Source organism: Magnolia sinica, chromosome 18 (assembly GCF_029962835.1).
Source record: "Magnolia sinica isolate HGM2019 chromosome 18, MsV1, whole genome shotgun sequence".
Taxonomy (NCBI): domain Eukaryota; kingdom Viridiplantae; phylum Streptophyta; class Magnoliopsida; order Magnoliales; family Magnoliaceae; genus Magnolia; species Magnolia sinica.
The window spans coordinates 12,073,510-12,086,137 of NC_080590.1; the positions used below are offsets into that span (position 1 = coordinate 12,073,510).

General features: G+C 39.9%; 1 protein-coding gene across 1 annotated transcript in view; it reads left to right on the forward strand.

The window, feature by feature from the left end:
• Window positions 1-1,093: 1,093 nt before the first annotated feature.
• Window positions 1,094-12,628, forward strand: part of LOC131233906 (phosphatidate cytidylyltransferase 4, chloroplastic-like) — a 40,344-nt gene continuing 28,809 nt past the window's right edge. Inside the window, exon 1 of the mRNA XM_058230751.1 lies at window positions 1,094-1,653. Coding sequence (XP_058086734.1) covers window positions 1,377-1,653 — 277 coding nt within the window. The 5' untranslated portion in view covers window positions 1,094-1,376. The remainder of the gene's footprint in view (window positions 1,654-12,628) is intronic.

Below are 12,628 nucleotides of genomic sequence, written 5' to 3' on the forward strand. Positions count from 1 at the left end.
TAAAATCTATCCCATCCAAGTTTTATCCTCAATATTAATGGCATGTTTGGGGCCGTGGATTCGAAACCCCTGTGTTTGAAATTCTCCTTAGTGTATTGGGCACTTGAATTGTGACTCGACTTTAATCCAAAAGTAGCTATGCATGGCATATTTATAGGGGGTTGAATTTAATTACTAAATCAACTTTAATAATTCTAATTAGTGATATATGTAAATTTTGACACCATAGTTGTAATAAATCTGTTGAAATACATGCTTTTCCCAAAAATGATGAATTTCAAGTCTTGGATGACCCACAAGCATAAGATCATGTCTGAGTGACTAACTAACGTTTTTTAATTATTAATTTACATGAACAATGTTTACATGGTATTGATCATCATTAGTAGGTCATGTGCCCAGTAGAATGATAATACAAATAACATGCATGTTACACATACAACTATTGAAATGATTTTATGCGTAATCTAAGTTCTCACCATAGATTTCAAACCCCTATTTGAGAGGATTTGAAATCCTTAAATTTGAAACCCCCTCAAATCTCCTCAAATCCACAGTACCAAATGACTCTTAAGATTCAAGGCAAAAAATCAGCTACATCCGCAGTTCAAATGTTTCATCCTCGAAGGGATTACTTTTGACAACAAAATGGTCAGCTAAATTTACTTAAGAATTATTATATTTTTTCATAATTTTAAATCTTAAAAAATTAAATAATTATTATAAAATAAATATGCGTTTTACAATTACTGCCCATCAAGAACTTAAAATTAAAACTTAGAATAATTTGTATGAAAATCATCACTGGATAATTATTAGACAGCTCGCCTGAAAATTGTCATTGATATGATTGTTTTTCATTTCTTTTTAACGGATTCCAATGAATTTTAAAAACAAAGGCCATAATTATCAATAAAGTTTGATTTCGTAAATTTAGCTTACTGATGAAAATAAATAGAACATGGACGGTTCAGATCATCGGACTGTTCCAGCGCGTGGGTCAAGTGGCCTGCATTATACAATAGATCATGAGTCGCGACAGATGTAAAACAAACTCGACGAGAGGAGTACGGAAACAACCTTTAAAAGCCAGGTAGCGGCGCACATGGCGCGTACAGCGGTTAGAATAAATAGACAAAATCGAAGCAGACAAAATCCCAATTCGGATTTATCTTCGAATCGTTTCAAAACACCTCTTTGAGATTATCGAGACCTTTCGATTTTCATCTCTTCCTTCCCAAGCTCGATCGAGAGAGGTCCCTCTATCTCGCCATTGTCTCTGCTAAATGCCGAAATACCACGAGATGAGAAACCGATACGATTCCCGTTCCGAGCCTTGAGAAAATGCTACCTATCTACAACGGCTGAAAAATCCCATGGCCTCTCATCTCGAGCCCAATCGATGCAATCTCATTCCTCTCTCTCTCACATCTCTCTGCGCCTGCCAATGCCGTCCTTCTCCCAAAACCCTAATCTTCGTCCGCCCCTCCGCCATGCGGAATTTGAGACTGAAGTCCAACGGATCGGTAGGCCTCGTTCCTTCTGGCAGAGATCGACGGTGTGGATTTCGGACACCTGGTGGTGGGGTGTTCACGGCTGTCGCCAGCACTAATCCGGATCGTCTTGATGAAGAAGAAGTGACGGAAGAGGCACGTTCGATTCTCTCCCTTCTATTTTTTTCGCCGCTGCTGAATTGGGGTTCTGGATTCGCCAGTTTTAAGCAGTTCTGAATTTGGTATTTTCGAATCAAATTACGGAACTGCCACCTGGTTTTAATTTTTGTTCTGTATTGTTCTTTCTTTTATTTCCTTAATTCAGTGCAATTCCAAATTCTAGCATTTGCTATTCTGTCGAGTTTCGTATGATTATTTGTGGCCTAATCTGATTTCTGTTACTTTTATGCATTTATTGATTAGGGGAATCTAACAAACATGCAGCATGCAGATTTAATCACCCCATGTGATGCACAAAAGTCGGATACTTGGAAGAATAATCCACGATCTGAATGATTCATAGGTGGGCACCATTGTGAATGGGCCTTGCTAATAAAAAAACCCCATTGATTGACCATTCATGACCTTCTGATTGCTATCTTACCGATCAATGTAAAAATGTACTTGCCAATAGTTGGTATTAAATTGCTTTGAAACGTTCGGGGCAGGTTGTCAAGTTTCTGATGTAACCCTACTAAAACCAATTGTAGAAGATGAATATGGAAGATACTCATTGATTGTAATCAATCTATGTAATAGACCATTAGGTAGTGCTTGGTTGTAATCAACCCATGTAATAGTCAATTACATTGCGCTTGTGGGAGTTTTATGCTTATTGCCGATCCCTAGCCCACATAAAGGAGGGTTGTGTCAGGTTGGCAGCTGGCGTCAAACTTACGACATAACTTTCATCATGAATCCGAATGAAATAGGATGCATGTAGCCAACCCCAATCAATTGGGATAAGGGTTAGATGATGATGATGAATATGGAAGAGATTTATCCCATCAAAAAAAGGAAGAGATTTGTGAAAAAGTGTGTTCCCATGAGAATCTACACGGCTTAAATAAAATCACTAAATTGCATGAAGTTACATATTTTCCCCTTAAAATAACTCAGGGGAGAATTATAAGGATAAGAAAGGAAATATAAAAAAACAAAATACTGTGCAAGAAAAGTGTAAAGTATGAATACTGTAGCATAGTGGTCTACAGGTGCACCAATGTCTAATTATATCTCTCATTCTCTCCCTCAAATGATGCGGGTGACTTTGTAGCATCAATTTGCTAACTAGAAAATCATGACGAGATTTTGTCATGGCCCTAGTAAAAATGTCATGCAAATTGATAGTTTGATACTGAGAGGATACACAAGGGAGAATAATTTGGCCAACAAATAAATAATGCTAATGAAATGACAATCCACCTCGATTTGTTTAATGCATTCTCGAAATACTGGATCTGAAACGATATGAATAGCATTGGTATCGGTGACATAAAGAGGAGCTTGAAAGAGACCCCAAACCATATGACTTCAATTGCATATGATTGGTGTTTTTAATACCAATGATATTGGAAGTTTGTTATGGCTTTGGGAGGGAAGATTGAGGCTTTTCCTTCTTCAGCTAGTGGAGAAATTCTAGCAGCGAATTTCTGGGTGGAAGACCAAGCTGCTGTCCCAAGCGGGCCGCGCCACTCTGATAAACCATGTGCTGAATAGCATCCCAACGCATGTTTTGGCTGCGTCAGAGATTCCGTTAACACTGCTGAGGGTCCTTGATAAAGCTTGCGCTAATTTCTTCTGGGGTTGGGATGGAACCCGCTGTCGCTTCCACTGGCTGAAATGGGACCTCATTTCTCGCCTGAAGGAGGAGGGGGGACTTGGGATCAAGAACCTAGCTAGTGTGATGTCTGCCTACAGAATGAAGTTGGCCTGGAATGTCATCAGTGCCGATGTGGCCAACTGCTGGGTTTCCTTTGTCAAGGCCAAGTACGCTATGGATCTGGCCAACATGGATGGGTCAAGTGTTCAAAGTCAGGCCTCGCCTATCTGGAAAAGAGTGCGCGTGCTGCTTCCCCTCGTCTTTGCCAAGTCTAGATGGATCGTCGGCAAAGGTGAGCTTGATTTCTGGATGGATCCCTGGTCTGATTTGGGCCCCCTCATCGCTTTTTATCTCCAACCTCCTCCCCCTCAGGTGCTTAAAGTTAGCGATCTCATAGGCCCCCAAGGTTGGATTGACCCAGGGCGTGCAAGGGCCCTCCTTCCAGCTCAGATTGTGGACCATATTGTGGAGGAAGGGGTCTGCACTTCACCTGAGGAGGATAGGAGAATCTGGTTGCCCTCCTCTTTAGGCTCGTTCAAGATTAAAACTGCCTGGGAGATTCTTAGATCAGTGCGTGTTAATCAGCCATGGTCTAGATGGGTTTGGCACCCCCACATCCCATTGAAGATCTCTCATTTATCCTGGAAAATCATTCATAAAGCAGTCCCTGTGGAGGCCAGGATTCAATCCAAAGGAGTTTAGCTTGCCTCAAAGTGCGTATGCTGCCCCACTCCCCAAACGGCCAACATAGAGTCTATAGGTCACCTATTTTCTGATGGCATAGCGGCGAAGATTGTTTGGAGCCACTTCCAACTGTTCTTCAGGATATCTAGCACCTCCCAGCCCTCTGCGCTTGGACGTGCCTGCCTGTGGTGGGCCACAAATTCCCCTTCTGCGTCGGATCGCCTCTTTCGCCTTCGTGTCCTCCTGCCATCTTTCGTTTTCTGGGAAATTTGGCTGGAGAGGAACAGGGCCATGTTCGAAAATTCAGTCTTCTCTTCGCAAAGGGTCATCTCTCAGATCCATCGCTGGATCATGTTGATCGACCCCTCCCTTCCCCTTCCAGTACATATGAACAAGTCCCTCAGCTCACTTCTGCAACAGCTGTGCATATCGACTTCGGCAACCAAGTTCTCTTCCCCTCCTATTGTCAAGTGGATTAGGCCCAGCAGAGGTTGGATAAAGATTAATGTCGACGGGTCCTCTTTGGGAAACCCAGGCCCTTCAGGTGGTGGCAGCCTTGGTAGAGATTGTGAGGAGAATTTCCTCTTTGCGTTTTCCTCTGCCTATGGCTTGGGCTCCAGCGCGCGTGTTGAATTTCGAGCCATCTGGGAGGGCCTTTCGCTCTGTGTGAGCCTAGGATTTGCTAGGGTCGAGGTAGCTAGCGACTCCCAATTCTGTATAGAGATTCTTTCCAAGAACTCGTCACCAACCTGGTCGTTATGCTACTGGTGCGCCAAGATCAGATCTCTCAAGGATTCCCTAGTATTTTCTCTGGCTCACACTCCTAGAGAGGCAAATGTGGTGGTTGACAACTTAGCTAGAAGAGGCAACGCCTCCCAGACAAGCGAGTTTTTCAGTTCTCAATCGGATCTTCCACATATTGCAAAGGGCCTAGTTCTTTTGGATAAGGTAGGCTTAGGTTATTTCAAGGAGGCTTAGCTCCTTTTCGCTAAAAGATAGGTGAGGCATCGGCTATTTTGTGGTGCCCGCCCGAAAGCTTTGTATACCCCTTCCTGTTTTGTGAATATATAGAGGGAGTTCATTTAAAAAAAATAAAAATAAAAATTTTAAAGGCTTTTCCTTCTTCTTAGGTGATGGTGCTAGAATTAGATTTTGGAAAGACACTTGGTGTGGAAATCATCCTTTGGAGTGCGACTTCCCCAGGTTGGTCTTTATTGCGGTATCTGATGATTTGAAAGTGGCATACTGTTATTCTTTTTGTGGCTCCTCGGATTGCTGGATGCGTTTGTGTAGGAGGGATCTCTCGAATGGTGAAATGGATGAGCTTAACTCTCTTTTAGCTCACCTTCAATTTCTCACACCATCTGATGTAAGTAGATTCCTTGGTGTGGGCGAGCCACAGTTCGGGCCGCTTTACAGTTAGCTTGTTTTATAAAATGCTCTGCCTAGAGTTGTTAAGCTCTCATGGGGCCGATGCCTATCACTTTTGGTTTTATGGAGCACTCCCCAAGGTCGCTGCTTTCGCTTGGCTTGTCGGTAGAAATAAGGTGCAGACAGTTGATAACCTCTAGAAACAGGCTATGTTTATCCCGAATATGTCTACTTATGCAAACAAGACTCTGAATCTGTTGACCGCCTCTTCATTTGATGTCCGTTCTCACGTTCAAGGTGTGGAATCACTTTTTATCCTTCCTTGGTATGATGTGGTCTATGCTGGGTTCAGTTTCTGATCTCATTTGGGCTTGACATGGGGTAGGGGTCCGTAAAAAGGTTTGGGCTATATGGAAGCTAATATTACCTGTTGTGTGGTGGGTTATTTGGGGTGAGAGGAATAGATGGTGCTTTGAGGATACTTTAGGTCGAGTGAGGCCTTATTGGATTACATCAAAGTTTTTGTGCCCGTATGGGCTGCTCTTTTGAATGTTGAGATTGATTGATTGCATTAAGACAACGTTAGGGATGTAATTCTTTTGGGGTTTCCATTTGTCCCCCCCCATCTTTTCAAGCGGGCCTTTAATAAAATTCCATAATCCCTCCAAACAAAAAAAAAATCAATGATATTGGCAGATAGATTGGATGATATTTCAGTTTTTCACATGTGCAATGTGAAATATGGCTAGATTTCATATTGTGCAATATACTGACAATAATATCATAGATATTTGCCAATATTTGCGATACTTATGATATTGTTGATATTTCTCGATTTCTATGTAGTAAGAAACAACTGATACACAACGAGGATATGAAACAAAGATATATTTTTGGTTCTCTTTAGTATTTGGTTATATTGTTTATGTTTTATTGCTTATATTATGCGACATTTGAATGATGTGAACTCATTTTGGATATAACTTTCATCACTTATGGCCAACAACATGTAGTCTTGTCCATAAACAGTGGAAAACTATCATGTGGGGTGTGTGTGTGTGGAAATGTTTTGAGTTTTGGGTTTAGGGTTTAGGGTTACGTAATGGAAGGTTTAGGGTTACGTATAGTCTTCCATTTATTTTTTATTTTTTTATTTTTTCAATTCTAGGAGATAAGAGAAGGATCAAGTAACATGAACGACCCAGTAGTAAAATGACATGTGTCTGAGTACCCTACCCAATTAGTGTTTGCATAGCCAATCAACTTCAGATGAAGATGAGGAGTATAAAAGTCCCGACAAAGTCTCTTGAAGATATCTGATAATCCTACAAAAAACAATAAGGTGTGATTCTATTGGATCAAAGACGAACTGGTTGATGTTATCAAGCATCAACAGCATAGGCAACATGAAAGGACGAGCTATAGAAGTCCCCGGGGGGGGGGGGGGGGGGGCAAATATTTCGATATAATGCGGAATAATAAATCAAATAAATACAATTGTGTAAAGTATTGAATTCTTGATATCAAATAGTTCGTAGGACAACCTTTCACTTAAAAGATTTTAGGTAGGACAACCTTATTTCGCAACGTCTTTGAAATCAAAATATCAAACTATCATAAGAATAAATAAAGCACAAAATATGCACAAATAATAATAACCAATCACCACAATGCACAAGAGAATTATAGTGGTTCGGTGCCTCAATGCAACCTACTCCACTCCCAAAATTATTAGACGTAATTTTGACTTTCACTATTTCAAGGTTTTCTAGGATCACTTTAACTACCTAATACAGTTATTGTGATTTTCACGGGTTACACAATCAAACCCACGTTGTGATTTTCACGGGCTCACCACAAACAAACCCGCTGAGATTTCTGGGCTACCTCAGAAAAACCCAAACTGAAATAAATGAAAAGACAGTACTTATCTTCGATTGGTGAGTCGAAGTCGTAGATGTAGCTTGAATGCAGTGATCTTCTTCTTGGGATGTAGATGAAGTCTTTGCATATGTTCAACCCAAAAAGAAATAAAGGGATCCAATGTATTTCCAATAAAATAAGTGATGCCCTATTGTTGCAAATTCGATTCTCCCCTTTTCTCAAAAGTAGAGTATGGATTACTCTATTAAAACATTTAATCTAACTTGAGGAGGAGAATGAAATTAGTTAAAAACAAATATAAGAATTATAACACAAATAGCTAAAAGAGGCTTGAACTTTCTCTCTTTGCAACACAATATAGATCTATGAATTTTCGTGATTTAAAGAGTAAGAAAGAGAGAGCCTCTATTTATAGCCAAGGATCTGTGAAGTTTGGCTGATCGAATTCCAAAGATCACGTTTCAACAGAACTTGGATTTCGCGGGATAATATCTTTCAAAAATTCGCCTGGCCTAAACCCAAGTTCGGTTGGCCGAACACACAGTTCGGCTGGCCCAATTAGCCTAAAGTAAAATCCGAATTTGTTCCATTGCTGGAAACTTGACCGAACGCACCTTGGGCTGGCCGAAGTTCATGTACGGCTGGCCGAACAGGCCGCAGAAAGATCTTTTCAAATTTGTCTTTTTGACCGAATATTGTAGGGTTTGCCTAAGATAGTTAGGCTGGCCAAACCAAAAGTCAGGTTGACCTAACTTGAGTGTATTTAACATGAAGAATGATTATAGTTATGCATGTGTGAAATACACTAAACCTATGGTCAATCTAGGTTTATATCACCTGAAGGTTGACTCATAAGAAGTGTTCCAAACCTCGAACCATGAATGGTCTTGCCTTGAGATGTTGAGTCTTCTTTTCCAGATGCTTGATCGGTTGATAACTTGTCTTCAATAGAGCTTGTTATCCTAACAGGACTATGAAATTTGACAAACTATAATGTACTCCAATATAAGCACTTACACAATATTACGACAAGTCATTGTTAGATATATGAGACTACCAAATGGCTTCCTTGATCCTTCATAAATTTCACATTTAATTCCATTTGAGTGTCGGTAATACGATTATTAGATAGGCAAGTGAGAGTAATCAAGTCCTTTGTGTGTTTCCTTTGGTTGACAAGGATCCTGTTTGTGACATGGAGACTTCAAGCCATAAGTAGGCTAGATGACCTGAATCCTCATCTTAAGTGTACCACATGAGGTAGTTTTTTTAATTCACGTGTTCCTTGTGGAATCATCACTAGTGACAACAATGTCATTGACGCAAATCAATAGGATACTTCACCCATGAGGAGTGATCCGAGTAAAAACAAAATGATCATGGCTACCATGAGTGAAGTTCTCTTCGACAATCACATCCTAGAATTTTTGATGTAGCATGTGCTAGTGAGATATATGAAGTAGGAGACATGTAAGATTTAGTGGGCCAATGTGGGTGGGGCATTTGAATGGATAGTGGATGAGACAAAGGAAGGTCAAAATGGTCCAACCCTAGGAAGTTGTCGACAATAAATAATATCCCATTTCCTAAGCATGCATGGGAAAAAAGTTAGAAGCTTGGAAATTTCATGAGGAAAGGGTGTTTGCTTAAGAAATTTATAAGTGTGTGTTTATCAATAAGTAGTTGTTGACTTTGTGGGTGGCTCTTGGTCATTTTACTTTAGGGCCTGTATGGTTTTCCAATTACAACGGTAATTGGCTGGAAACGGGTAATGATTACTTACCCCTGTAATTGTGTGGTGACATCACTTGCATTTGACTGCAATGATTACATTACACCATTGTTTGTTTTATAGGGACATCATTGTAAAAATGTAATAATTACAATTTCCTTTACCTATTTATTTTACATGTGTATTTGACTCTCGTTTTTTTGTGCCGTAATTCTCTTTTAACCAAACACCTTGAAAAGATGATGATGGCTTATTTACTTTGAATTACACCAGAAATTGGAATACCAAACAAGCCCCAAATTTTGTGTGGTTTTGATGCAATTTGTTGTGGTCCCGACTCCCAAGGTAACTATTGAATGGGCATGCATTCTTGGGAATTAATATGATGTAAATGAGATTATATGGGTAGTTTTATAGAAGTGCCACTGTCAAGGAACAATGAATTTAGATCATTCAATCCTAATTTGATAAAGTAAATGTGTGTATTTTGATAGAGCATTGCTCAATCATAATGGCTTTTGTAATAGGTGTTTATTTATGAAGTGAAACTTTCTCTTTCCTCTTAGTTCTTGTGATTTTCTCCTCTTTTAGCACCTCTCTCCCTCTCTGTGGGTAGCACTTCATTGACGTGTAAGTTCTTGCAATAGCAGAGGATGATGCAAGAAAAGAAGAGTTACAAGAAGCCAATGCAGAAATTAAGCATATATTTTGGATGAGATTGAGCTATGTCAAATGGAAGCTCGTATCGAATCTCAATTCGTTGAAACCCAGTATGTGGAACTCGAAGGAGATCTGATACATGACGAATCGGATGCCAAGGAACAAGACTTACACAACAAGCATGCTGAAGATTTGGATATCGACAAAGGCCCTATCTTTGACGAGGAACCCGAAGAAGGCGACGAGACTTGGGGACAACATTTGTGAAAGTGTAATGCATAAATTATTGATGTATCATGTATCCGATTTTGTCATGTAGGAGTTCATGTAATCTACTTTGGATCCATGACAAATACAACGAGGTTGTGACAAAATATCTCTACAAATGATGTATGTGTTCCATTCTCAACAACTCATGAATAAAGAATTTGTACTTGTTGAGGAAGATCAAAGTTCACCACAGGTATCATGTGCAATTGGAACCATCCATTACGATGATTGGCATGAACCATACTTTTTTATAAGGCTTTTCTTGGTGTAGAACTTGAGGACGAGCTTCACCCGGGAGAATGATGTAGCACATATAGTGGGATGGATGAAGTGGGACACATGTAAGATTTGGTGGGGCCCTTTTTGGTGGGGCATTTGAATGGGCAGTGGCGAGACAAGGAAAGGTCAAAACAGTCTAAACTTAGGAAGCTGAAGGAATGTCAAAACAGTTTCTAGTTAGAAACTTAATTTCATCTTTTGTGCCTTTTTTATATATTAAATTCTTGGCTAAAGAATGGCATGCAAATTCCAAGGAAATGTTTCCTTCCCAACAATCACTTTTTGGAATTTTTTCAATAAATAGTACAAGCGTAGTATTCTTGTCTATTCTCTCCTCATACCCAAACACAGTTTTTGGATTCCATAGAATTACATTCTTGATACCCAAGCACAAGGCACAAAAATCTCTTTCTCAGGGATTTTGTTTCTTGGAAACAAATTCTTTTAGGCCCTTTTAAATTAGCCAAATGACCCCTTAGAATATATGTAATATTTAAAATACAAATAATTTTCCAAAAAAAGAAAAGAAAAGAAAATTGTAACGAACATTCGACCATTTGCTTGGTTTGGGCCCCTTGGATAAATGATCCACTTATCTTCATAACCATGTGATCATATCCATGGTCTTCCTCTAACCCACCAACACGACCTAGTTGAACTTAATTGCTTTCCTACAATGTATCTAACCCCGTGAAATACTCCAGCCATGACCTTAAGAATGTATAAAGTAGTGCCCCCCAATCATAGTAGAGTTCAAAGGATACTAGGGTCGCATGTAGAACCAGCAAGGTCTCATACAAAAAATGGGATGGAATTGATTTGTTACTCAAAGTTAAATGGTCTTGCAGCACGTGTGACATAACCTACATGTCGTGATTGATCCAGCATTTGTTGTGCATGTGATCATCACACAGGGTGTGCTTGATCATCCCTGGTCTATCCCTGCTGCACAGTATTGGCTTGCATGATATGGCCAAGTACGATGCTGATTGTGTTGATTTGAATTCTCTCCATGACTGCCTTATGGAACATGGTGGATGTACATCTCATATGCACGTGCATCTCATCATGTACTACTATTGTGCACACCTATACAATGTATATGACGTGCGAGAAGTGGGTCTTGGAATTGATGATAATGGTGACACTCATGCTTCAACCACACCAAGAACCAACGTGCATACATCACCATATAGACTGGATGAAACTGATCACATACACACGTGCCATCCACATGAGATTACCATCGATAAAATCAAATGAAGATAAACACGTGTACGTATCCAATAGGGCTGATAGGCTTCACATAATCTAACAATTGAGTGGTCTTTGAGCACAGGATCCAGGGGAAGAGTGTTGTGGAGGCCTTTCACAATTATGTGGGGCATTTGGAGGAGGGAAATAATATAATCTTCAGCCGATCTAAATCCTATTTGGCTGTGTTAGAGATTATTAAATTCCTCTTGTAAGTTGGTCTAGAGTGACAAAAGAATTCAAAGGTCTGAGGACTTCTCGTCTTCAAAGTAACGGGAATTTGGTAATTTAGAGTTGTCAATTGAGGCCTCCGAGGTCAGCTCCATGGGTCCCTCCTCCACATGGCTGGTGGAAGTTGAACATTGATGGAGGTTCTAGGCGTGTTTCTGGAAATTCTGGAATTGGAGAGGTAACCCGCAATCAACGAGGGGAGTAAAGTTTGCCTTCTCAGGCCGGCTGGGGTTGGAGATGCGAGTCATGCGAAGATTTTGACAATTGGACATGGGTTATCTATTTTTGGATCCCCTTATGATTTAAGGTGATTCTGGGAATGGTATGGTGTGCTTTTTTGGTAAATTCCTGTGGAAGCAGGCTTTCCTTGTAAATGGCATTGTAAATTATTTGGCATCAATGAAGGTCGAGTTTAGTTACGTGCCATGGGACACAAATTCTATTGTAGTTCTACTTGCAAACGATGGCTTTCCCATTCCCATCTCCTTGTGGGGGCCTTTCCTTATTCATTGTCTTAATGTATTATTTCTACTTCTTTTGTTAACATTTTCGTTATCTATCAAAAGAAAAGAATAGTCAGTATTAAATGGGAAAAAGGTCCTCAGTAAGAAGGATAGGGCTGTCCAATCTCTGTAATTTCTGGATGGTAGGCCACACATGAAGGGACCTACCTCATAAGCATTCCAGATCACCAGGCGATTTTTATGGGTGTCCTATCTTTGTTCCCATGTGATGTGAACCTGTTTACTGTGGTATACAGATTAGGAAGCCTTTCTCTTTTTCTCTTTTTTTTGTTCAGCTGCTTCCTTTTTATTTTTATTTTTTATTCTTGATTTGTTTAGTTCAAATTCAGATCCATGTTTATTTTTCTAGTTATAATTGGCTTCCACTTTTAGTGTTTATCTGCGGATTATATGAATAATTGAATGGAAAATTCTGAGATAGTTA